General features: G+C 38.2%; 1 protein-coding gene across 12 annotated transcripts in view; it reads left to right on the top strand.

The window, feature by feature from the left end:
* The first annotated feature begins 544 nt into the window (after positions 1-544).
* Positions 545-27946, top strand: part of LOC121294601 (CUGBP Elav-like family member 1) — a 37489-nt gene continuing 10087 nt past the window's right edge. For 3 of the 12 annotated variants that reach the window (XM_041218471.1, XM_041218480.1, XM_041218477.1), the window contains exons 1-6: positions 545-698; positions 5429-5473; positions 24552-24739; positions 25787-25869; positions 26733-26781; positions 27687-27848. In XM_041218471.1, coding sequence (XP_041074405.1) covers positions 24562-24739; positions 25787-25869; positions 26733-26781; positions 27687-27848 — 472 coding nt within the window. In that variant the 5' untranslated portion in view covers positions 545-698; positions 5429-5473; positions 24552-24561. Of the gene's footprint in view, positions 699-5428; positions 5474-7904; positions 7928-17179; positions 17234-21073; positions 21140-24551; positions 24740-25786; positions 25870-26732; positions 26782-27686; positions 27849-27946 lie in introns of those variants that run through there. The other 9 variants (XM_041218478.1, XM_041218479.1, XM_041218483.1 and 6 more) reach the window with 7 other exon arrangements.

The raw sequence follows: 27946 nt of genomic DNA on the forward strand, positions 1-27946 counted from the left end.
CATTAAAATTAATTACTATGTCACTTCTGACCTAATTTCTCAGGCAGTCAAACTAAACTTACAGTTACTAACTTAAGTATAACAGCCAATGAGGTTTTGTACTTTTTTGTAACTTGTCAAGTATATTGTACGCTGCTGTTTAGCACATAGCTTTTTTTAATGTGTACATATTATAACTCAAATCATAATGGAACGCAGTCTATGAACCACGGCGTCCATCGCTAATTTTGCAGCTGAAATTAAAACACGCAAACCAGCAAAAAACGAAATGAAACACCACCTATTTATTTAAACAAAAAATAGTTTGGTCGCTACCATTATGCACAACTGAGGGGAGTTTGATCTTTAAATTGTATGTTTATAAAACGTTTTAAAACTGAATTGAAGGCGTGGATACATGATTATAAACTGTTTCTTTATATAATAAAGATCTTGCAGACTTTTGTGTTGGCGTGGGCAGGTTGTATGGCGTTTTGTTGAAAACAAATTAGGTTCAGTTTGACCCCGTGTAAGAACCGTTTGGTAAATGCAGGAAAGGCATCCATTTTGCAAAGCGAGATTGTCCTGGCTGGGGTGTGTTGCAGTGCGGAGGGAGGATCCTGCGAAAGAAATTGAAGAAAGAAGCGAGCGAAAGACACCGGCTGGACTTTAATATTCGTTCTATTAATTGTGGGGTTCGTGAAACCTCAGCACATCAGGTATGAATATTGTTTTGTGAGTTAATGATCGATTAACGATTGTTCACCGGATTACAAAATACACCCGCAGTGCGCGGCGTGTACAGACAATATAAGTGTGTTTCTTTCTTATCCTTTTCCAAGTTTTTTTTTTTTTTTTATGATCGAGCATCTTATTTATTTATTTATTTATTTTTTAACTTCAAGTGAAAAGTGTTTTGCGAAACGGCTTGGTTGTTCATTTTAAGTGTTTGTCTTTCAGGTTTGATCCGACTTTTTCTTTTAGTCCCCCCCCCGAGAACGTGTTGTCAGTATGTGTTTTTCGCGTAATATATTTATCGGTGAACGATTTCGTAAAAAATGTGTGTAATTTTTGACAGCACCCCCACCCTCGACCCCCCGTTTTGTTACTTTGTAAAAGTTTAGTTGGGAGATGTTGGCGATTGAGGCCTGTATCAGTGTTAATGTTATTGATGATGCTGTTGAGGTTTACCAGCCTTTCTTCCCCCGGTAGGTGTATTTGTACTTCGGCACTTTTAAACCTTGCCATTCATATTAAACTATAATATAGATTACATTGTCCATGCTGTTGTTTTTTTCCGTGCTGTCTCTATGAACATTCCGCTTCTCATATGAAAAGAACTGCAGTAGGAGTTTATAACACAAGACTGTAAAGAAATAAGAGGTCTTTACATTAGTGTTACACGATTCCCTGGGGGCTACACAGCCGTTTCCAGCTCTTTAGGTGTGTAGTAACCTTCTCAACTGCTGTCGTAGGAATTGGTACAACAGGTTCAGGATTGAGTTTCCTTCAGAAGTGCAGGTCAGTAAAACTAGTAAAGTTCATGCCACTCAGTCACATGTAGCCCTACAGTATAGTTCCGCTTGCTCACCGTGTGCACATTGCTGTGGGGTTTATACAGAACAGAAGCAAATGTTTCTGAACGCCGATTTTCAATCTGTAAAAGAAAACAACGCTACATTTTACAACTACAGATAGGTTTTTCTAAATAGGACGAGTTGTTTTTCAAGCAGTGGGTTTATGCGAGTGTGATTGTTGCCATGGAACTGTGCCTTCACTGCGCAAGGGTCTCTATTTTTGGGTGTTGGTAACAAAGAGCTCACACATGGCTTAACGGAGGAAGGAGTGGAGGTCTTCATTATACTGTGAGAAAACAGTATGCAGAGACAGTAGATACTGAATACTACTGCAAAAAATGCACTTAATTGACCATTAGACTATGAATTATGTGGATGTCTACTGCTTAGTTATATGATATTGTCCCAAAGGTGCAGCCCTGAAATGAGAAGCAATTATTAGCTATTCAGTTTCCATATTCATACCAGGTCCCTTCTGAATCATAGCGAACCACATGAAAAGGTTTGTACTGTAAACATGTATTTGCTTCTTGAAGGCTGGACAGCACAAGGACTTGCCTTGTAACTGCGTCTGTATTTCTTTTAACCTGATTTTGAAGAAACCTTTTTTGAGAACTACTTCAAGGAAAGTAACGTCCTGTTACTTATTACTAGTGAAGCTTTGAGAGATGTTTGGAGTTGAATCCTTTTTATGTGCTTGTGTGTAAAGTACAGGTAATTGTGCTTTCATTTGAAAGACCTTAAGTGTCATGGATGTACCACTAGTGGTTACTTTTTTAGTTGAAAACAGAAGCTCATGATATTTTAATAGCGTAATTTAGGCTCTTAACTTTCAAATGTTTTATGTCATAGCAGTCATTTTAGTAGTACTGTAGATTAATACTATGCTGTACAGTGATAAAACAATTATCAATAGGGCTCTCAATTGGCTTATAATGCAGTTTCTCAAGGTTTCAAATAAGAGCAATAATACAAAACAAAGTGAAAAGTAAGGAAAACCTAAACAATCAAACAAGCAAATGACTGGAATTTTTCCCTTTTATTTTCATTTTGACCCGGGAGTGATTTTTAGGCAATGAAAACAAGCTGAAAGACTTAACAAGACTTAATCATGTGACCAGACGTGTCCTGCTACCTGCTGTAACATGCAGTGGAGCATTGTAGCACTGCTGCCCTCAAATCTTGACTCCTTGACCCTTGACTTTATTAGTATTATTTATTTTTACTTTTGTGCTGTTGCCTTGGTAACTGCAGTGTCTCATGGAGAAATTCCAGTGAGAATCTTCTCTCTCCCTTGCTCTGTGGGAATGATTAGTGAGTTAAAATTCTCAGCTGTAACCCTTTTTCCCAGTTTGTTTTTTTTAAATGTGTAAGTGTATTTCATGTAATTGTTAGAAATTGGTTTTTGAATGGAATAATATAATAAACCCTTCCATTGTTGCTCAATTTGAGGCCAGCCTGCAGCTGTTATCAACATGCTGAAAGCAGCGTCAGTAGTAAGAGCACAAGGCATATAAAGAAAATGTGAGCATTTTTCACTACAAGCACTAAAATGCAAATCTTCCAGCTATTAAGTTAATATTTGCATAACAGCATCTTCAGAACAAGCTACAAATAGCACAAAAAAAAAAGAGTTCAAGGTAACACTGTTTTTGTTTGAGGAGATAATGGCTGGTCTGATTGATTTCCTAACAGTGTCTTATTGTTCTAAATGCACAGTATGGCTTTATTAAGGCAACCCTGCAAGTGCCTACAGTAACTTGTGCCTAATGTGCCTTCTTAATATGCATCATTACCTCTTAGAAGCTTCTTCAAACTTAGTTTTAGATTGCCATGCTAAGTCATTTCAAATACTCCATGCTTTGTCGAGTTCTGTGCCAGTGATAGTTTAGTTTTATTGCCTAGAGTATTTTTTTTATCCCAAAATTCGGTTTGACAGAAGCATGAGATACATTCAGTAGTACTGGCTTACATTTCTTGAAAGAAATAAAAAACATATCAGAAAATTAAGTTATGTGACACACAGCAAAAGATCTGCAAGATCTGACAGATTTGGTCATGCTGTAATATTGGAAATGTTCAGAGATGCCATTCAGCACTGTTAGTGTGTGTCTCTTCTTTTCAGCTTCTTTAAAATGACTGTCTTATCTCTCTCTAAAGTAGTATTTTTGACAGGTTTTGCAAAATACATCATAATGGTTCCTTTTTGTGATTCGACCCCTTCCACACCCTTCTCTTGAACACCATGTCTGGATAAGAGAGATGCACATTCTGCCCTTTTAAAGTCTCTGCATTGCCTTGCGTATCATCTTCTCTGATCAACCCCCTTCAGGTGTTTTAAAGATACCCAAAGTTAATCAATAACATGGGTTGCAAGAATTAAGTTTATAGTGATGCCAGAAGCCTTGCACTTGAATCGTCAATGTTTTGTGGTTAAGGTAACCAAACTCTGCTGGATACTGCATGTTGTCAGATGAGTTGGTGAGCTGTCAGTAGAATTACTTCAGTGCAATTACATGCAAGCCCTCTTTGTGGCCTTTGATTTTCATTTTTACTGTGGTGCTGTTGCTTGGAAGTTTTAGCGTCTCGCTTTGAGGCTTCCTTAACTCTTTAGGGACTGCCCAATGTTAAATATGTTTCCTCGGGCACTGTGATTGACAGCCCTGCTTGGAAAGAGGAGATTCTGAGCTTTAAAAACGAGCTCTTGCTTGTGTATTTCCGGTAGATGACCATATTAGGAGAGAGCTGTGAATGCAAGTGTTTTGGAATGTTGTTGCTGCTGGGCTGAAGACAGACCCACCTTGGTGCAGTAAACAAATATTTTCACACAAAATAAGAGAAATGGCATCATCAAAGACACTGACCTGTTTTCAGATTAAATATATATATTTGTATTTCATGTTTGTGGATCAGATGCATGAGACCAGAGCTGTGTGTGGTTATGTTGCCATGGTCGCCACCTTGCTGGATATTCAGGCCACAGTGAACAGCCTCATCTTGTGCCTCATGATCAGGGTTCCTGGGACGAATAAATTAAATTAGTCTTTGATTCTTTTTTGTTTTTTGTTTTCTTTTGCACATTTTCAGTGAATATTTTTTTTGGTTGCTTTTGGTCCGTTTTATATAGGTGACATCAATCCTTTATTTTTTTATCCAATTTGTTCAAATTCTTTCCATGTTCCTGAAATATTTTTTACAATTTTTTTTTTTTTTTTTTTTAAAAGCGTCTCTCTCTTTCTGTGGTTGTTACCTCTATATAGCAGGATGTGTTTCACACTTTTTTTTTTTTTTTTTTTTTTTAAATTAAAGCAGAGTGTGAGCACATTCATTTCATATATGACATGTACCTGTTATAGCCACAAATGTAACAGCAGTAAAAAACAGGCGAGAATAGCTTGGACCGTAAAGATATCTGTGCCGTTTTGAGATGGATCAAGCTTGGTGGTTTTGAGATCCTCTCGGCTGTCTAGTCACCATACTCACTCCACTCCAGCCGAATTCAAACACAGCCTTTAGAGGTGAAAGACTGGCACACCCCCTGAGCAGCCTGATCTCTGGCGCTTTGTACTTTTTACTGTTCATGCAGATCTTTATCAACTGGCCTCTGGAAAGTCATTGATGGGTGTTTTACATTTATCAAGGTCAGCTTATTGCAGACTAAAAGACCTTGTGCAAAACATAATGAACTGGCTTTTAATACAGGTTTCTTTAGTGTGCTTGTGCACATTGTGGTTCTGTGTCGTATTTGTGTGTGTGTGTGTGGGTTTCGTTTTTTTTTGTTCAGTATTAAGTTTTATTATTAGAAATGGAACTACTGCAACTGACTGACTAAATGTTTCACTCACTAAATTGTTGTAATTTTTGTTTTTCAGGAGACAAAGAAAATCAAGTTTGTGTTGAGAAGAAGAACATAGGCGGTAAGAATTTTCATTCCCACACTAAATTAAAAAAAGCTAAACTGTAGTATGAAACTTTTGAGGATTCCTCTGGACCTGACACATCTGATTCGGTTTTACTTCAGTGTGTCCCCTCACCAAATTCTGCACTGCGCTTGCAGCTGCTGCTGAGAGACTAGGGGCTTGCTTTTGTAAGAGATCAAACAGCCATGCTTATCAGTTTCTTTACTGACTTGGAGTCTAGAACAGTTTCACGTATGAAATGTAATTTATTCCACCAAAGCTGCCTTCTTAAAGGCGCCATAGACAAGACCATATGTCTCTGCTAACTTTTTGGCTTTGTTTTGTTCCCCTCGCTTGCTGAGATCCGTCTGAAACAGGATCTGCATGCCATTGCCATGGTAACAGTGGTACTCTGCCTACGCATTGCAAGGTTTTCGATGCTGCTCTTGCAGTATACTTCTCAAAGCAATGCTTCACTACTTTTATATCTTTATGTTTGTGTTCTGTCCATCTCGAGACTGATATAAAAAGAAGGGGAGTAACAGGAGTTCTCTCTGTGCAGCCTTGATATGTCTCCACTCAAACTGTCCGCTCCCTGAAATGTAAAAGGAAGAGCTTTTAGGGGCGTTGGCAGTGGTTCACCAAGGTTGACGCTCATGCCTCTTCAAATTGTAAAGCCTTTCAGTGCATGTCAGGAAAGATTACTTCATGTTATGCAGTCAAGGCTTTTTTTGTTTTCCTTCAGAAAATCAAGTCCATTCATTGCCCCACAGGTTGCGAAAAAATTCCTTGCCTGAACTGCATTGTTGTCACTCTGGGTTAGCAGAGCTAATTGCCATGGGGTTTAACACAAAGCTGTGTTTTGCACCATGTCATCTTGTGTGACACTAGACAGGCAGCTCTACATTAGATTCTAGAACTGCCTCTGCTAGTGGCTGGATATGCAAGGTATAATTAAGTGAAATTTCACGGTTGCACATTTATAAAATATTTAATATTGTCTATTCCTTTTGTTTCTCAGTGGAAACGTAATCCCTGAAAACAATTTTTAAGTTTACAAGCGGCGTTCCCTCTAAGCTTTTTTAGATACTGAGAAACTTGCCGTTTTCACTGAGAAAGGGTAAATCATCAGTGAGAAACCTTCAACCATGATTCCAACACAAGTATCTCAACAATTTTTCAATTTAAATTCCATTTGTTCCCATTTTGTGAACGTATTAATAATTAAATATGGCATTTGAACATAAATATAATGTTGCTAGTTAAAATAGGTAAATTAATAAATATTACCACAATTAAAAACAAAAAGAATTGTATTACAAGAGTTCAGATAACCAAATGTCCAGCACAGCTGTGAGGATCATATTTACAGCCTTCCACGAACACAGTAGTTCAGTCTACAAATAAAGGTGTTTTGAAAAGACCTGGTTAGCTTATTGCTGGCATTTACAATAACAAAAAAAAATATGAAACAGTTTAGTAACAGACTGGCAATGTCATGTGAGAGTAATCCTATGTACTGTACTCCACAAATTAAGTTTAGTGTTTTACCTACATAATAATAATAATCAGGATAAAATATGAAACGCTGACAGTCATGTTGACTGACTCGTTGCTATAAAACAGGTTGACTGCTGTGTATTACCCTTAATTTAAATAGTGCCCCTTTTAAAGTAAACGCATAATTAATCCTCTTGTTTCTTTCCTAATTCTGCAGTGTTATTTGCAAGATTTAACAAAAGGCGTGTCTCCAGGCAGAGTGTCTTTAAAAAACCAACAGTGTAATTAAAACAATACATAAACCTTATGTAAACAGTTGTAGCAACACATGGGAACATTTAACACAATGAAATAAAAAGGTCTTTGTGTACCCTTTAAGGTATTATGGGCACCGATCTCTTTGTGGCGAGTAGCGCTTAGGTGGGAGAGTGTGGGGATTAAAATGATGCATTCTGGCGCTTTTTTGCATGGTTTAAGCATGTGCTAGATCTAGTAGTGGTCTGCTTGTAGTGTCTGACAAAGTAGTCCATTAGTGCAATGAAAGAGCTTTATTTCAGCACTGCTCACGGCAAGGCAAGATCAACAAGAAGAAAAAAAAGACTTTTTGAGCATCAAGGCCCCTGCAGTACAAGACTGTGAAAATGTGTGTGGAATTGTAATACAGGAAACCGCATGCTGCAGATCCCGTGCTGTGCGTTAGTGGAGTCCTGATCTGACAGCATGTAACACAGACAGCTCTTATGATTACATGTTACCGTTTATTTTTCAGTAAAAACAAGTTTTAAATTGCAGCGTGTTTGTTCTGCTATTTTCGATATTGAATACACCACAGCAAGCACATTGTCATATTTTTCATTGGTACAATCTGAGCGAACGTGAATGGCAGTTTTTTGTTTTTTTTTACTGCTGTGCATTTAATTTCATTTAAATTTTTTTTTTTTTTTCTCAGGAGTACACTTGCTAAATACAGTCGTAAGTATTTATATGTGTTTCAGTTTTCACCTTTCTGGTCTGTTTGAGAAATAAACTTTGTTTACTCTGAAACAGCTAACCCTGCTTTAGTACAAAACTCACGCTACATGACTGTTTTTCATTCTGGTAACATCTTAAATGGCCATGCTTGCGTCTTTGGCTGAAGAGATAAGCTTCTAATCTAACTAGGCAATCTGCTGGGTGATTTAAATCATCCTTAAACTCCTGACAGCAAACAATGTTGCAGCTGCTAAAGAAGATGCAACAGATGATAAAATCTGTTCGTGGCACTTTGGGAATTGTAAAAACATCCTGAAAAAGTGGCTGTCCCAATTAAACCAGAGGCATTCGAGAGGACCCAAGATACTCTTCTATTCATAATGTAGTGTTGCATGTGGGGGGGGGGGGGGGCTGCTTTTTTTCTAAATTAAAATGCAGCATGAAATCACATCTTCTCACAGTGCGAGGCACCTGCGATGTTGACGCGCCAACTTTCTTTGCCACAGCAGCCTGAGAAACCACAGGAGACTCCAGCAGCTCCTTCAAGAGTTCAGCGTGGTTTATGCAATTTACACAAGTTGCAGTGTAAACATGTACTCGCTGCACTGTGCTACGTCTTTCTCTGAAAATCGTTCTCTGTTCATCATTTGAAAGTACTGTATCCCAATTTAATTGATATCCCAATTAAACAACAAAAATAGCTTTGGGAAGAACCGTTTCCCAGAGTTCTGTCCCATTTAAGTGGAAATCCCGATTATCAGTGTCCTGTACTACTTCCATAGCATTAAAGTTGTGCCTTTAAAATTGTCTTTTCAGTTCTGATTTGTTTATGCTACAGTTTAACTGTACCAAAAGGCAGGCACAGTGATAGTGTACAGATAGGTTTTTCACTGAAGAGTAAATGGTATAGCAACAGAACCTTATACTGAAATGACACGACACTTTGAATCCTAACCCTGAATTGTTAATGCTGCGGGACACTTGACACCCGTTTTGTTACTGTATCTGCTATCTAAAGTATCCTCTTATTGTAATTGCAACATGCCAAGCAGAACACCACGGTATTCATTTTTAAACACTGTGCATTTGCCATAAGGTTTGTTAATAAGTTCACTACCTTGAAGTACTGTAGGCCTGATTTGCATTAGTGTTAATGTTGCAAATGACGTTTCACATTTGCATCAAATGTGAATTGAAGCATCTGTCAGTTTCATTGTCCTTTTTAAAGCTGCCCTGATCCACAAAAGCTTGCCATTAAGTAACTGTTCCACACCCTGCGGCTCTGCTTTTATCCCCCCCCCCCCGGAGTACTGCACAGTGTGGCAATGTATGCATGTTTGTTCCCTGGTTTTACTGTTAACTTCCAGCAGCTACTGTGGTGTGGCTTTGCTGTTTGGTAAAGTACTGTAAGAGCATATAAATGTGAAGTCTTAAGTGTGGTTCTACAGCAGGGCCTCCTACTGCTTTGTGATCCTACTTCCATAAAACATAAAGGAAGGAAGGAGGGAGAGAGGGTGACTAATGGAATAGTAGGTGAAGAGGCTCTCCATGATGGAAGATTGTGTTTGTGTGCACGGCCTCTTGTCTTTTCAGACATTATAGTTGAACTAAAGTGATTCTAAACAGACCTAACCCTTTCATGAATGGGGTCAGATCACATTTAATCTTCTGGTCTTCATATGGGGACATACTGACGATACAAATGCAATGATGACCTCCTATGAGGATGCCTTTGTTTTTCCCCCACACATGAAAGTGTTAATATATAGTACAGTAAATTATTACTGTAGTATAAAATTGCTATTTTATTAAGTTGCTTGGTATGCCATGGCTTATCCAACTACTGGCAAAGAACTGTTGGACAGTTTTTTAAAAAATAAAATAAGGTATTGTTAGTTACTAATGGAAGTGACTCCTTGTTGAGCTTTCAAGCTTGTGAGATGTGGTACAGCCCCTCCCTGTGATACTGTTAAGTGTGTTCTTCCTGCTTTCACTGACACTGACAAAGAATGAAACTCAGCTTGAAAGAAGCACTTATAAGGTGCATTTGCTTAGCAGTGATGTATAAAAGCATTCGTCACAGCAGGTGCTGCACAAAAGCGTGCAAGACTGTAATATTATAATAGTTCAATAACTCGTGTGACACTGTCTCTTAAAAACAGGAAATGTGTAGGTTGTTTTCGTTGCAATGTGTAGTTATTAATATTCCAATGTATTGCATTATCACTGAGCTCTAGTTGAATAACCGGAATTACAGAACATTTGAATGCACTTAATGCTGTCATTGGTGGTTCAAAGAGTGCAGAAATGTCAATGTTTTCATCATCTATGTGGAAATTGGGTTGTTTTTTTTCCCCTCTTCATGTTCAGTATTACTTTTTTTAGGTTATTTTTTGTAAAAGCCACTACCGTGGGGTTACCAAGATCTTGCTCTTTTACAGAAGTGTAAATAAGGCCATTGTGGCTTTGACAGGATGCAGTTTGATAAAGAGATAAGTTCTGTTATGTAATCCTGTCACCTAAAATGGGGAAAAAAAAGTTTTGTAATAGTAGCTCTTCTAGGCAAAATCTATTTTATAACATACCATAAATTAGGGTGAAACCATTGTTTATCACTGAAACGTGATGCTTCCATATACAATACGTTTTGTGCTGCTATACGTGACTAAATTAATATTCCTCCGCCTCTGGTCCATTCTCCATACATCCATAGGGTGTGTGATCATCACTGACACTAATGTAGGCCTGGCATGTATCAGTGTTGGAGTGGAGTGCCAGTATACCTATCTCGGAATGTCCTGTAATGTTTTGTAGTGGTAAATGTAGGGCAGTGTTACATCCTATTTTTCTACAGACCTCATTTTGCCACACCTTAATGGTACAAAGACCTGGTAACTAATACTGTTGCTAAAGCACCACAGTAACATCCTTGGTTATTTTTAAAGCTTTTATTTCATCTGCTGTAAGCGTTCTACCCAAGGCTCCTTCTTGCAGGTTTTCTGGCTTTTAAATCTGCATTATTTAGTATGATGCATCACACAGACAACTGCTGCTACAGCTTAATGTAACACAATGTCTGTGTGGAATATATTGTGACCTTTTCATTTACTGAGAGGTATCTGGCTATCAATTTTACTTCAGTACACCAATACTGAAATTGTCCAATTTGTAAGAGCTTTTACGGTTTGCTGTTTATCTACATTGTAGTTCACTGGGTCGTTCGCAACCAGACATGTCTAGATTTTGCAGGAACTATGGTATGCACAGCACTGTTTGCATGCAGATTATATTATATCCTGATGCAGATTTTAGCAATCATTTTTTACACTGCATGCTTTTGTGCAGAAGCTGTTGCTAGAATCTGTGATGTAAATAGAGAATGATGGTGTATTTCACTAAAGAACTGTGTGTTTTATTCGTCAAGTAGTATGTGTAACCAGTGAATGGTGTTAGCAGAGATAATTGACTATATAAGCACACATCCACTGACAGTTAAAGCCCGCAGCCCTATAATTTGTGAGCTTGTGGGTGGATTCATATAATTAAGTCTACCGTACTTTCTTACTGAAAAGGAGGAGCAGTATTAACTGAGGGCTGAGTGGTCAGGGTTTTGCATGCCAGTTTGCTTTGTGGTCGTCTGGTTAATAACCCTTTTATGCCAGGGAGATGGGTGGTAGCAGGACCCCACTGGGAAACAGATGGCTGCTTGGGGCATACGGTAATGTTAAAGCACAATTTTTTTTTCTATTAATGTCACTAGAAAAGAAGTAGAGGGGAAATGAGACAAGTTGCAACCTTCAGTACTCCACTCTTAAAAGAAAAGACAGTTGCTACACTGACCAATATGTTTCTTATTAGACCCACTACAGTACCCAGGCTGGAAATCCTTTATCCCTACCTACCCTGTACATTATGTCCTGTTTTAACCTTCTGCACTTGCAGTGTGTGTGTAAAACATATTCTGATGAATTATAGAAAAGTGTGGTGAAACTAGTGATGAATGTATTCTGATCTTGAGAGTGTGTGAGACCAAGAGCGCGCAAGAGAAGAGAAATCTGCTTTTGTTTTAAAGCTGTTCACTCAGGCGTGCAGCAGGCTGCTGTGTTTGGGGTCCTGATGCAGACACAGCTGTCAGACTGGGCTGAGAGTTTCAGACAATAGCAGAGTCGCAGAGCAGGTTACAAGAGGCTGTAGCAGCTTAACACTTTGAAGCTCCGGGCGATTGTGTTGTCGTACAAAGCAGGGATAGAGAGCGGCACTTTAGGAACTGCAGAGATTGGGGTTGGATTTAAGTGTTAAATGGTAATCTCGCTGTTTAAAAAAAACAAAAAAAAAACAACTAAATTCCTCTGTGCGTAGAAGAGTCACAGAAGCTTTGTTATATATTTTTTCCCCCTTTGTGGTCTCCTCCGAGGGTTTGGTGATGACAGCGTCTGCTGACAGTTGTGATGTTAATCGGGTGAACAGAGTCTCTCAGGGGTTGGTGATTGAGAATGAAATTAGGTGAGTGGACTTTATTGAGCAGTGCTCTATTTTTATCCACTTTTCCATTTAAATCATCACCAATTAGGCGGTCAATGAATCCTTTTATCTAGTATCATAAACCCGGATTAATTTGACGAATACTGACGGGGTTCCATTCACGACTTGACACGCTAGCTCCTCTCCAGCCCCAGAGGATTTTATTTATTTATTTTTTTCGTCTGGAAACATAACACTGGGTGGCGCTTGTTTTGAGAGAGATTATATATAGATATATAAATTTGCATGCCACAGGGTTTTTTACATTTATTTTATTTATCTGTTTATAGATTTATTCAAAATTTGTTTAAACCTTTTATTTTATTTTTTTTTTAAAGGATTTGGGCTCATTTAGATTGATTGTGATTTATTTTTTCTTCAAGGTGTTTAATATGCAGAACATAAATGCCTGACCTGTGGCATTCAGAAAGGTCTGAAAGCGCTTTGAGTACTGTATCATTCTTGGCTGTGGTATAAATAGAGCAGTTTAAACAAGGTGTGGGCGGGGGTCAGGCATTCTGGTTGGTGATGCATGTGATGAGCCCTTGATGGGCTGTAAATCCTGGATACAGCATAATACATGTGAAATGTGAGTCCTGTCTTAGGAGGCATGCCATGTTAGTATGTTAACAGCCTCTTGCACATTTCGAATAAATGCAATAAACATTTTATGATTTTAGGGAGGTGGCTGCATGAGTCTGATTTCTGTGGAATTCAAACAAGTTTGTCAGATTCGTTCATTGTTCTGGATATAAGCAGTCTTATTTTTGTTTTTTTTGTAGCTGGTGTCTTGCAAGAGGTGATTAAAGCAAATGCAGATACAGGTGCCCTGTCCTGATTTTACTGTAGCAGCTTCAGAATTTGGACTAAAATAGTATCGCTGCTTCCTAATGATACCACTGCACTGTGTGTTGAGAAGCTTGTTTGATTGCAGTGCCACATTTGGATTTAGTTTGAGGTTTTACCATTTTTAATAACGTTTTAAACCAAAATGGTACTTTTATAATAATGGAATTGCACACTGCTTCATTGAATTTTCTCGGTTGCTGTTGTTCTTCTAACCAGAAGACGGAAGGAGAGTCTGAACCTTTTGTTTCATCTGTAGATCTTCTCATTTTGACATTAGGTGCTCCCTGCAGAAGGAGCTGGAACATTACTCCCAGGCAAAAGGCAATAAAAGGGTTATGGAATCCCATAAACTCTTAAAATCGTGCAATAATAATATATTGATGCCTGTGAATAGGGGATGGTTTTAGAGGAGCCTAGGCAATATTTAGCACTTTGTACATACCTCAGTACATAGAAGCAAAGTCTTTTTTTACAAGAGATTCCGCAGTGAGTGTTGAAACTGGCGACCCACTGCTGCGAGGCACCAACTGAGCAAACCCATTACTGCACAGCACCAGCTCGTTCTTGTCTGTAAAAGAAAAACAAAGGAAGGAAGAAAACCTCCACAGTAGGACTATAGGGCCTGTGTCCAGTGACAGCATTCACATCCTGTTAATCGACTTTTTTGCCACCAAGAAAAATAAAATTGATCATTAAAAATGAGATGAGTATACTGCGCATTTGGCTTCGTCTGTGCCCTTGTAATTATATTGAAAGGGGGGGGTGGCTTCTTCAACGCAAGTCCTGTTCGCCTATTCTCAGGAGCATTCTCAAATGAGCCTTTAATTGTGGTGCCGTTGTTTGGGACTTATTAATTGTGCTGCCTTGCTTTAGCAAGCTGTATGGCATGTGCACACAGGAGACCAAAGTGATGTATGGCACGTGGGTGTGTGCCTGGGGTATAATATTGTCACCTAATGGCTGTAGGAACACAGAATTGCTTGGCTCTTTTCAAGGAAATGAGTTACTGAGGGCAATAATTCTGCTGTAATGTCACTTCATGGTGCCCTCATTTGTCTCTATACTTACAGCAGTTGTAGTGTGATAAAGTGCCAGCCAGCGCATAGCATTTCTGGGTTTGTGGCTAACGCATGACTTGAATTGTAGGTACCAGACGCCTTCTGAAATTGAGAAACAGTCAGTTATCTTAACACTTTGTTGTCTGTGTATAAATTAGGTCTAAATCTCTCTCTCAATGAATTTATTTCCTTGGGTCGCCAGTTTTGAGATGTCCACAAAAACAAAGCCCAAAAAAAAATGTTTGGTTATTTTATTTTATTTTATTAAACAGGTGGCTGCTAAATACTGTAGGCAGTAAACATAATCATTTTAAAATTCTGCTGATGATAATCAAAGAAAATGGGCTAATTAGACACATTGAAATTATAATGGTCTATAAAATGGGACTTGGAGATGATGTTGTTTTCGATTACATCACTAATTCGCTAAACTTGTTTTGCCTGGACTGATAGATATGGATTTGCATGCTAATTTCCAATTCAAAAAGTGAGTGAGTGATGGCGGTACTGTACTCCTTTTTCAAGGTCTGTGGAATATAGATGAGAGCTCACTTGTGCATCGCTTTCATTTGTAGGGTCCTTGTTCAAGAAATTGGTGCTGACCCTGTCCGTCCGTCCATCTGTCAAACACTACGTGGAGAACACGAGAACTGTCTTGATTTTGCAACAATGTCCACTCAAATTAATTGTACATTTCTAGCTGCCTAGAAACATTTTGGATTTGGCAAAATAATTTTTTAAAAAAAGCATTACAAATGTTTTGCAGTCAAGATGAAGTAATTCTGTTTTACAAATTCCCTGCTAGATATAATATTCATTTATTCTGTGTTCACGCGCATGCAAATGCTAGTTTTGCACAGTCACATAGCCAAGCAGTGGGCTCACACTTGATAAGACCATTTGGATATTTGTAGTAGCCCCATTTTCGAACGATTTGTTGAATAGTTGATCTCATTTGGAATATAATATAGGCCTATTTATTTAAAAATAGTGAATAGCATTAGCAAGTTGTTGTGCTGTCTGCTGGAATGGCTTTAGTAATCATGAATCACAAGTGGCAGCTGTTGTGAAGGTATTAGTTGCATCCTGTATGATGCCTGTGATAGGAACAAATGGAATGCTTACATTCCAGCAGAAATGGCAAAGGCGCTTTGTCGTTGACAGCTGGATGCTGCCCATTAATACGTCTTGATTTAATAACCGTGAATCCATCAATATTATGTAGAGTACTGTTAATCACCATGGGGGAAATGGATTTTAAAGGTTTGGTTTGGGTGTGGACTGTTTGTTTTTCAATCCTAGTCCAGATCGATTTGAGTCTATTTATGGCCTGGTGGAAACGCACAATTAGAAAGTGGCCCTTGTCTCGTCAGTGAACAAAAAAAAAAAAAAACACCTTCCATTTGGTTCCAGTAGTTGCCTCTGTACTGTGCTTTGATTTGATCTGCATTGCTACCATTGCATTGCAGTTGAAATCAGACTTAGACACTGTGCTGAATACACATTCTTGGACACTTCTAGTAACTGTTTGCATTATCACACAACATTAGTACTACAGCAAGGATCTATGTAAGTTGAGACTTGAAGGTGTTGTTAAATATTAGTTATACTTTTCTGCAGCAGTTTGTACTGGAGTTGTTTGGGTCTTCCTTACTCATTTTACACTGCGATTGTTTTGCTGTACGCTGGGCTGATCTGTTGCAACTCTTAATGGCAGAGCTTGACAACTTGTGAATAGGCCCCAGTTACTGATGATACTTCTGACTGCTATCCAAAAGTAGCCTACAAAATAGATTGTTACACAGTGGCTGTTTTTAAAGACGCTTCCAATTTATTTCTTGTAATCCCATGTATTTAGTTAATGTGTTCACTAGACGTTCATTTATATGGTAATCTAATAATGTGTGCTGCTGTTTTCCAAAGACGGACCTTCGAAAATGTTAACAGAAAAATAATAATTCTGTTATTTTGGACATGTGATTTTGGCCACTTACAGAGCATTTAGAAAAGCACATGGCTAATTTCGGTCCAACAAGGTTAAGATCACACCAGTTGTCAATCTCTCATTTTATTACTGCTATCACACTGCAGAACAGGATAGACTTTCTGGGAATGTACATACAACTTACACAATATGTACATACAACTTAAACTTGTTTCTTTTAAAATAATACTGCTTTAGATAAAGGGATTAATATTTAAAGAAAAAATAAATACAAGTACTGCACCGACTACAGTTTACTTATGAAGGACAATCTAGGTTTCTGAAATGAAATCATTTCTATGGGGTGAGGGTTGTACTGTACTGCAAGGTCTATGTAATGCTGTGTAAGCTGTGAGACAGTTGCAGCATCCGAGGCACAGTACTCATTGTAGGCTTTTCTAGGATGGCCAGTCTTGCCTCATTAATCCCGAAAATTCCCTTGCCCTTGTTCCCCCCAGCGCTGTCTTTGTTTCTTACTGATCTCTAGTGGTTTTAACTTTAACCACATTTCTGCAGAAACTAAAAGGAAAAAACTGTTCATTTCACCCAAATATTCCAGGGACAGCAAAACTGACTTTTCAAATGGGAAGCTTAAAACCTGCATGAGCTGAGGTGGGGGGAGAGGGAGAGATAGAATGGAGGACCAGTCAAGGTTGCAACCAATCTGCTTAGTAGGGCATGTTACTGCATGCTTAAGAAACTGAAAGAAGTCATTATCTTTCAGAATGCCGGTGACCTGGATTTTGAAGTTGTGTGCTGATGCAGATTCCACTACAAATTTGCAGTGGAGTGAATGTCATGTAGCTTAAACGTTCATTACCTTTTCTGTTCCCACATCAGCTGGATACAATTAAAGGCTAGTCTTCTGCTGTATTGCGCGTACTTGTACAAATGGTGAGTGTCATTTTATTATTACTGCTTTTTGTTAAACCCTTCTAATTATTGTTAGTGCATGTTGATGGTACAGTATGCTCCAGTGCTTCCACCCGGACACTTTTGTGATTGGGCAGGTGTTTCCCTGGGCGTTTAGCAGGTTTAATTCTGTAGCTGGAAAATGCCAAACAGACTCCCAACAGAAATAGTCAGGATGGGATATTGCAGGCTGCTTCCGTGAAGGAGATCATACTTGTGAGGTTTTGTGTTGGCTGGGAAATGTCATTAGGGATTGTCACCTGAACAATTATTGCATGATTTATTTCTACAAGCTTTTTTTTTTTTTTTTGTATACCACAATTCAGTTTGAGCCGTCATTTGTGCCTCTTGTGTGTGTCTCCTACATCTACTGGCCAGAATGTTAGGCCTGTGTCGTTTTATGTTAGCCACTAGACGTAGTGGCTAGTGAAAAGCATCGCTACAAAGCACAGCTCCGCTTGCAAGTGGATCGTAACCAATCGAGCCAGTCTTTGACCAGGACAAAGCGGATCTGTTTCCAGTCGAATGATGCGCTACACGCTGTAGGCTTGAGTACTTTCCCAATGCATCATGGTCCTATACAATGCTTTGGGTTTTTTAGCCTGTGCCAATGTCAGTGCTATAAACTCTGTGACCTACAGACATTCAAAGGGGTGTGTGTGTACTCCGCCTGATTGGATCAACGGGGGAGTATTGATCAGATTCTGGAGGGCCTGGCAAAACTACTTATTGATTGGGTCTGTATCACCTCACTGGCTGCCTTTTTGTAACTAGGTCTGCTTGGATCAATAGTCACAATCTATACACAAGCTTTGTGATATTAATATAACATTGAAATCACCTAAAGGTGAACATAAATATTTCCTAGAAGCTGCAGTACAGCAACCAGAGCAATGATGTGTTTATTAAGCAGCGTTATTTTCCAGTACCTTTTTTTTAAAAATAAATGTATATGACATTAAATTTGCAGACACATGATTTAAAATTAGTTTTAAATTATTGGGAGAGACAATAAAAATGCATGTTGCAGTGCGTCAAGGAACAAATTTGATAGTTCTGCAAGCGATTTCTGCAGCTGTTTTGAGAACCGTTTAACAACAAGGCTCAGACAAAAACAGCATCTCTGTTCTGTTTTGGTTTGAAATGTTTATTCAGTCCTTTTATTCTTGCTCTTGGCTGCATTGTCTGCTTCAGTTATCTTTAGTAGCATCCTGGGGATTTTCATTTTCCTGTGAGGATTTGCAGTGTTTCTTTCTTTTCCCATGCTGTCCCTTCCTACTCTACCCTGAAATGCGTTACTGTTTGATGTTGTGTTGTGTACTGCAGGGATTTAAAATGTTTGTTTGCCGAGGGAGAGTAAGAGAACAGTTTGCAGCACTGTGCACGGAAGCATACGCATTTCTGTTACACAACATGCTTCACATGATTGGAAATAAAAAATAAAGCTTATTGCTTGCGTCCGTTACACGATATACAGTATCGTAAACTCCACCCTAGAATATTACAAAGAGCGCTCCTGCTGCTAGTGATTGATGGGGGTTATAGAGCTGAGGTGTTGGGGGTGTTACTTTGTTAATGAGGGAGCAAGCTATGAAATACACACAGGGAATCCATGGAAGGATTTTGTCTTTTGTATGGTACGGTATGAGAAATTGCTTTTAGTTGAATTGTTTCAATAACCTTGGCATTTATTATATTTTGACATGACAAAATTATGGAGCTGCTGTCTTATTCATAAAATGGCATCTTTTAAAAAGTGCCAAATAAAAACAAACAAAAACAACAGCACTGATGGCTTTTTGCATTTTATGCAGTGTTAACATTGATAGTTGCACTCAGCTTACGTTACAGTATTTGGGTACTACAATCTGCTAAAAGAATAGCACGACCATAATCAAAATGCATTCTTTGGTGTATGACCACCGTAAGTTAAAGCTTTTTTTTTTGTTTATTAAAAAGCGCTAAAAATCTCTTAATGACTATAAAAATAATAAAATAGTACTTCTTCCGCTACCTTTTTTTTTCTTTTGTAATTTTTCATTTGACTGAAACGGCTTTAAACATGACCTATGACATGCGGCCCTGTTGATTCCAGTGTGAATGTCTGCAGCATTGCTCATTAACACTGGATTAGAGACCAGTCACAGTCTTCATTCATTTCAGCCTGTCACATGCTCTTATCAACATCAATCTGACAGTCCATTTATCTGACTCTGCACCCAGTACTGCTTTGGTAGTAAAAATGTTCACAAAAACTAAAACACATCAGCAGTTTTCTTTGTAAATTATAGCGATTTGCATTTAGTGGTTACCATCTCCTTTTTAATCCAGTACAAATCTGGGACGGGGCACAGTGTCCTCCCAGTCCGAAGTGTACTGTTGTGTCGTTTGCTTGTTTTTCACCAACTTCTGCTTGTTTTGGGTTCCCACCCCCCCTTAAAATAATTTTGTATAAATATATATATATATATATATATATATATATATATATATATATATATATATATATAATCTATAATATATAATGATTTAGATTTAATTTTTGACTTGCTGAAGATTTGTGAGCTGTTGACAATTTACCTTTTTTGTTTTTGCATATTTTTTTATATAATTTTGGTTTTTTGTAGCTGTATTTAAATTATAATTATTTAAACAAGAGTATTAATATTAGTACAATAGGTTTGTGAGTGTTGGTTATGTGGGAACATGGGTTCTTTTAAACTGGATTTTTTGCCTGAAATGATGATGGATCATTGTACCTTAAATCCCAGTCCTGTGTAAGTATACAAACAATTTATACATCACGACATACTAACTTTTATTAGGACAATCACTACTATTTAATGGACTGTTTCATTCGCTGTCACTATAGCCGAGAAACATGAGGATAAAATATTCTGGTCCTCTTTCAATTGGGCTTATCCTTCGGTTTCTAGAAACCTCACTGGCATATTTACAACATTACTGCTGTTTGGATGGTTTTGACAATGCTAGTGTTTGTCTGAGACTCACTGATTTCTTGAACTAAACCGGCAATGGGATTTGGTTCTTGGAACATGGAGGTTTTCACACTTTTCTTGTAGCGCCTTTTGCAGGATCTGAAGTTATGATTAATGAATTCTATGCAGCTGTCTAAATAACCTTTACCTAGCTTCTACCAGTCGGAACGTGAAATTTGTGTGTGTCTCTATGTATACTGACTGAGATTACAGCAGTGAAGTAGTAAATTTTTTAAAAAATCCTATCTATATATATATATATATATATATATATATATATATATATATATATATATATATATATATATATATATATATATTATATATATATATATTCACCCTGGAAAGTGGGACTCCCTTACTAGTTATGCATAGAATGTGTTTATCTTCGTGTTTTGAGTGAAAGAGGATCGCCAATGTTTACCTTACTGTGCTCTTATTTCTCAATTGCATGAATGCTGTCTTTAACAAGCTGTATTTATTTTCTTACCTACCCCAAAACAAACTAACATCTCGATTCACAGTATACTGCGTACATTACAAAAGTGAATTGTAACGGTAACCAATGAGGTGCAGTCCGTTTCAGCTGAAACCTGTAACGATGGCTACTCTGTTTTAGACTGCATCGTTGAAAGTGTTTTGTTACGTGTGACTGGAAATGTTTCAGTAGGTTTGGCTTATTGGATGCCAAGGGGGAATTCAATGACTCACAGTACTGTAACTTGGCCATGGTTCCTTATTTTCATTCAGCTGAACTTTGTCAGAAGTGTGAAGTTGTGTGCAGGTCTCAGTTTTTTAAACCCCATAAATTTTGTGTTGTCAGGAATACTTCTAAATCATGGGTGTCCAGTCACGGTCCTGGAGGGCTATTCTACTCCAGGTTAACCAGGTAAAAAATGATATAATTAACTACTTCAGGGTCTGGATGGAGGTTTAATTTTAGTTCAGTTAAACAATTTAGAACAGGGTTGGAACAAAGACCAGGAGTGGAAGGACCAGTTTTAGACACCCCTGTTCTAAAGGGTATGCATATTACAGTCTCTGTTTTAAAGCCAAAGGGTCTATTTGTGTTTATTTGTAAATTTGAAGCCGTTTTCATGAGCTCCTTTTATGTGGGATAAAACAAATGAAATACCAGGACACCCTTGGTAATGTGATGTATAATGCACTTAAATATTTTTAAATACATGCGTGCATGCATGCTATGTCGTTTTCTGCATTTCCTAACATTTTTTTAGAACAATTAAAGAAAGCACCTGAAATGTTAAAGCTGTGAAGAGGTAATTGGTGAACTGCATGAGCAAGCAGCTTTGTCAAATTCCATTACACTGGCTGGCAAATGAATGGGTTCAGAGGGATGTTGTGTGCAGCTGAAGGTGCCTGTCTGTCTGCAGGACTGAGAGGGGTAGCTGGTTCCAGTTGAAGGATTTCCCCTCTAGACAAGAACACCGTGTATACTGCTGTAAGTTGGATAGAGCTGTGCCTTTTATGTGCAGTGCAACTTGGAAGCATAGGCTAGCTTGTATGGCCACATATTTCATTTTAATTTTAGTCATTTGATAACACTGTGCATTCCAAGATATTTGTAAAGCAGATGGATCTGAATCTACAGAAGGAATCAATTCTGCAAAAAAATGTTTTTGAGTGGTCAGGGACAATAACTAAATGCAGTGAATGAGGTCTAAAGGAATTCTTTCTTTTAGCAGTACATTTTGCCCATTTAGTTGTTGAATAGGAAATGAACGGGGCTGCTCAGCTGTCCTGGTTTTTAGTGTTTCCAGACTATAGTTTTACTTGTCCTGGTCATTCCGTTTTGTTTAGGTTTTTTTTTAAGGTTTTTGTTAAAGATACTATTTATTAATATGCAAGTACAATAAAGTACTATTGACTGGTATTAAGCAGGTCCTTCTTTTGTATTACTGTGTGCATACACTAAGTACAGTACGGTGAATATAGCTGCTACCAGGCTCCCTTTGTCCTCCTTTTTAGATCAGGAACTACTGTACTTCAAGAATGCATTACAGTGATTTGAGATCATGCTGTAATGCATGTAATCCACTTCCTGTTCACGAAACTGGAGTACTGCACTAATGCAGGACACATACTGTGCATGAAGTAGAGGCATTAAAAGGAGAAGGATAACGTTGTGGTTGTATCATCCATTGTCTGTGCTGTCCTTTCCCCATTCCAATGTGACTACAGTAGGTCATACTTATGTTTGTTAATGTGAATCAATATAATGTAGCAATACAGGGCTCTGTTTTGTTTTTTGGCTGTCCTGGTTTTTACTCTACTTTCCTGACTGCCTACAGAACCCTTGTTTATGAATTGAGGATAAAAAATGGGGGGATTTATGTTGCGGCACAAGGTGTACCGTGTGTGTGTGTGTGTGTGTGTGTGTATATATATGTATAATATATATATATATATATATATATTATATATATATATATAATAATATTGGTCAAGCCAGTTGAAAACAAACTGAAAAGGAAAAAAGAATTGTGGTAGTATGTCTTTGTAACATCCAAATAAAAATTAGCACAGTAGTATAGCATCTGTGTTGTATCTATTGAGACAAAGTAGTTTAGTTTAACGTGCCGATAAGTTGTAAGCGAAATGTTACTCAAAATGACCCCTAACGATGACAGACTTGATTGTACAGGTGAAAGACAATTTCAGTGCTTGCTTTGACAATGTCTGCATTCCCAGGTATGTATCGTTTTTTGTCTGTGATCAGTTTTCAATCAACCCTGACGGTGATTTCTTGTCCCATGCAGATTAAGTGCTTCCCGCAGTCGACGAGGCAGCAACTAGAACTAGTAATATGTTTGCAGGTATCTTCGTTGCTGGAAACTGAATTCATTAACAAAGCGAATTTGGAATCCTTCTGATCTGCCTATATATGTCCAGACAACTATCGCTGGTTCTGTTTGTGCTCTCCATGTTTGGATCTACTTACACATGTGAAGCGGCTTATTCCACAATGAATGCAATATTAAAAACAGATGCACGAAACAGGCTAACACACGAATCTTTGGAGGACTGCCTACCTATCACAGTCACATCTAACACCTGGTGTTCCAAAGCTGATCGCCGAACGAAAGTGCAGTTTTTCTCATTAAATATGTCACAACACAATGCTGTGCTACTTTTGAATTGTGTTGTATGTTATTCTGCATTCTTGTCTGTCATATGAGGATTCCAGTACCATAGCGAGGCATAAATGTATCATCACAATCAGCAAGTACTGTACTTTGGAATCGAAATTGCAAAACACTTAATTTTCTGCTTACTTGCAAGAAACATATGAAGGTCATACAGAGAATCCCCCATGACTGCCCCCTTGCGGTAATAATAAAATGAAGTTCCGCTCTTGCTCAGCCCTTATTACAGCTCTGCCAGGAGGCATCCGTCAGACAACACCTGTCCACAGGCCGCCATTTGCGGACCACTGCTGTACATTATATGAAGAAATGTGTAGAGTTTAATAAATGAACAAGATTTAAGCAACTGAGTTAGGGCATAACACAAAGCATTTTATGCTTATTAAACCGAAGGGCAGTATTGAAAGCGTTGACGTAGCACAGTCGGATTTCTCAAGTTCTCACTTCAGTAGCTGTAAATGCACTGCATGCTGTCTTTGTTGTCAAATGCTTATTCTCTATCTGCCGGAACAGGAGGCAGATGACTGGGAGTGTGCGGTTTGAGGTGCTTCAATAGATGATTTCCGCTGCTGGTGAGACATACCCAGCAGTCAGCATGTCAATCCTGCCAACGCTCTCTCCATCTGCTTCACTGTCCCTGTGCCAGTCTACTGCAAGGAAGCTCATCCCTTGTTCCACACTGTTTCTCATGGTTTAAGCAACTGTTTTCACCTCTGTGTGAATTACAGGACATCTAGAACAGCTGATTGGAAAGTTTTGAGATAGCCAGCTCCTTGCACATCCCATTCGTTTCAATTACATTTAAAATGAATGACTTAAAATCCCCCCCCCCCCTTCCATACTGAATCCATTCCTGATCATATACTAAATATTTTGAAGACATTCTGTACAATTATTGGTGAATGTGTGGATTTATACAGCCTTATATTTTGTTTAGCATGCGATTTCTTTCTTGGACCAACCATCTGGAAGTGCTAATCGATATCGGGCATTTATAAATGGATGAATTTGTGGAACCCAGTGTAAACACACCTGGCCAGGGTGTGCGGCTTTGTACACAAATAAATCTCTCTTCTATTCTGAATTTAACAGAATGCAATGAACTATGCCTGCATGTGTTTCTCTTGCCCACAGATCTAAGAAAATGAACGGGACTCTGGACCACCCAGACCAGCCCGACATCGATACCATAAAGATGTTTGTGGGACAGATTCCTCGAACTTGGTCTGAGAAGGAGTTGAGAGAGCTGTTTGAACCGTATGGCGATGTGTATGAAATCAACATCCTCCGAGACAGAAGTCAAACACCCCCCCAGAGCAAAGGTGAGCATCATAGCGAGGAGGGAGCAAACGCGTTCCTGATGGGAGGGGACGTGGCTGTGTGCGACATGATTTACAGTCATTTACTCTGTCAAACTTTATTTGTGTCATTTTAAAGAATACATTTTTTGCATTTTTAAAGCAGTTGTGGTGTCTTGCTATTGTAATGGTCTGACAAATAGAGATTACAGTGCATGAATAGTCTTTTAAGTATATTGTAATAAGTACCAATATACCTTGCTATATTACATGTAATTTTCTTCCATACAAATGGACAATGTCAACAATATTTTGTATCCTAATGTACATACACTGTGGTGAAGACTATTCCCTGTAACCTCAGTGAAACTGAGGTGTCACTAAAAACACAAATTCAGTATTTATACTATTGGTGTATATAATAGCTTTGTTATAATATATGACAAATATGCTAATAATATATATTTTTTAAAAAGCCCAAAAATATAAAATGTAATTTTCCATAGAATTACATTTTTATCTCATTTCAAAGATGGGAAATTAAATAGAAAACTGCATTTCATTATAGCCCGCTTGTGGCTTTTACATTTACCTGTTTATTGTAACTGGTTCAGTAAATGCCCCCAGGCTTAATTGTCTGTTACTTTGATGTACAGAAAGAAGAGTCTTAACTGCTTAATGATCTTCTCTGTTTTGGTCTTGCAGTCTTACAATTATGTGTTTTCCAGTAGTGTACTACCTACCTCAACTGTTCTTCTAATCTGTAATAGGACAGTGCCACAGGAAATGTAGTACATGCCAGACAGTTATTGGCTGTAGCAAGTATGTACCATACAAGACGCTGTGTTTCACTGGCTGAGCAAGAACATTATAACTAAGAAGAATAGTGGAGGTGGGAGTATTTTAAAGCCGTCAGGTGTTTCATTTTTTGTTTTTATAAATTTGTAGTTGCAGCATTCTCAGCTGATCCCTATATTCATAACATTTCAGTGAAGCCTGCATCGGGGAATTCAGCATGCCTCCTAATTAAAAAATGTAATTAAAGATTGTAACTTGTTTTTGTTTCTCCAGGTTGTTGTTTTGTAACCTATTACACTCGTAAAGCAGCATTAGAAGCACAAAATGCCCTTCACAACATGAAAATCCTACCAGCGGTAAGAACCCTGATTCTCTGTTTGTAAAATAGAAGATCAAGAACAGTGTATTCACTTGGAAGAGCTTAAAAGATTACATTTTATAAACTGGTAATTTCTTTGCCTGCATGATTTAGGTACTGTAGTCCTTAACCCCCCCATGGGTTTGGTTTTGGGATGAGGGGTATGTGCAGTATTGGCAGGTTCTTTTACTTCACTGTGCTACAGCAGATCTTACTGACCAGACACCCAGTGAGCTCAAGCAGATGTCTGCAGGGCTTGCCTCTTCCAAGGGTCAGTAGGTCTCTGACATCCGCTGTCACGCTCCTAGGTGTAAAGACACGATTAGCCTGGCGGTGGGATCGCAGGACGCCCACTGACCCATCACTTCTCCTGAGCTGTTTTGGGGAGTTACTGCCTAACAGAGTGTAATTGGACATTTTAAATTGGGGAGAATCAGGTCTAAAATAATTAGACAAACCTGCAGTTCTTGTATGTTTTAAATGTTCGGTGGCTGTAATCTCTAGTCATGTTAGGAGTTCATTTATATGCAGTCTTTGCTAGGTCTGTCATGGAAAGAGTGCAAGAGAAGATTAGCATTGACGTGTGAGATAATAATTCACTCTCAGCATAATAAGTGTAGTCTAATAGTTCCCAATAGGGATGTGGCATAATAGTTTTGATGGTTTTCTTTTTTGGTTGAGTTGAATTAAGCTGTTTCATGCATTGGGGTTTTTCAGTCCTACTTAAATGCAGTGAATAGTAGGAACCGTTTTACTGTTATACAAAATACAATATAGCATTTAATGTTTTCCTTCAGCATATAGACTCTGTTTTCAAAGCCCAGGTACTTGGTTCATAATGCTTTTTCATTCATCTTACAGATGCATCATCCTATTCAAATGAAACCCGCAGACAGCGAGAAGAATAATGGTAAATACCTAATGTGCGACAAGCTTTTGCATAATCTTATGTAGAGGAAGCAAGGGAGTGTGTGTGGGGTATATAAAACAGAAAATGAATAATATTCGTACACATTTACTTTTACCACTCTGATGGGTAGTTAAGATGGGATATGGCAGGTTCTTATCCAGTGAGAACAGTATGGCTTCAGGCTAGAGTTGCTTGACATAAACCTGCAAATATTTTAAACATTAATGCTCGTTTCCAGACGAGACCTGCCTTTTTGCGGTGGGTAGGCATGAAGCCACTCATGAAAGCCGTCAATAACCCCAGCTCGTCTTTAAACAAATTTGATTGTGTCTTTTAGCATTGGGGAAAGATCATGGGGCCTGGTACCTTATGTTTACACTATTTACAACCGGTTCAGGTGTCTGCATGAATGTTTGTCTTCCTTGTAACTGCAGGGAACTCTCGTTAAAGTAAATATCTTCGCATAATGCTCCTTGTAATGCTGCAACAGGCGCTCAAAGTTTGAATCAGAATAGCTTTTGTAGTTTCTGCCAAATCAGATTAGAGATTGACGCCACTTACAGAAAGTGAAATTTGTTCAAAATCAGCTTAAATGGGATTTGCACAATTGGTGCGTCCTATCAATGAGTTAGAAATAACAATCAATTTTAATGTCCTTCCAAAACATAAACCCGTGTGTGTGTGTGTGTGTGTGTGGCTGATGTTTTCTTGTAACAAAAAAACCTTTGGCAGCCTGCCGGTAATCCCCCCCCCCCCCCTTTTTTTTTTTTTTAATTATATATATATATATTATATATATATATCGATATATATATATTCATATATATATATATATACACAGGACTTAGGAATACATTTTAAAAACTTGGATCTTTCAGCAGCCAGTAAATTGGCTGGGGTAATAGAATTATCCTACAATTGTTCTGTTCCAGCTATAGAAGACAGAAAGCTGTTCATAGGAATGGTTTCGAAGCAGTGTAATGAAAATGATATCAGGCTCATGTTTTCACCATACGGACAGATTGAGGAAAGTCGAATATTACGCGGACCGGATGGTTTGAGTCGAGGTGAGTAAACCATGTTAACAATATGTATAATAGAGCTGGGATAAAAAAAAAATAAAAATGTAAGCCATCAAGCCAGTATTGCATTTCTTTCAATGCAG

The sequence above is a fragment of the Polyodon spathula genome, chromosome 19 (genome assembly GCF_017654505.1).
Source record: "Polyodon spathula isolate WHYD16114869_AA chromosome 19, ASM1765450v1, whole genome shotgun sequence".
In the NCBI taxonomy this organism is placed as follows: Eukaryota; Metazoa; Chordata; class Actinopteri; order Acipenseriformes; family Polyodontidae; genus Polyodon; species Polyodon spathula.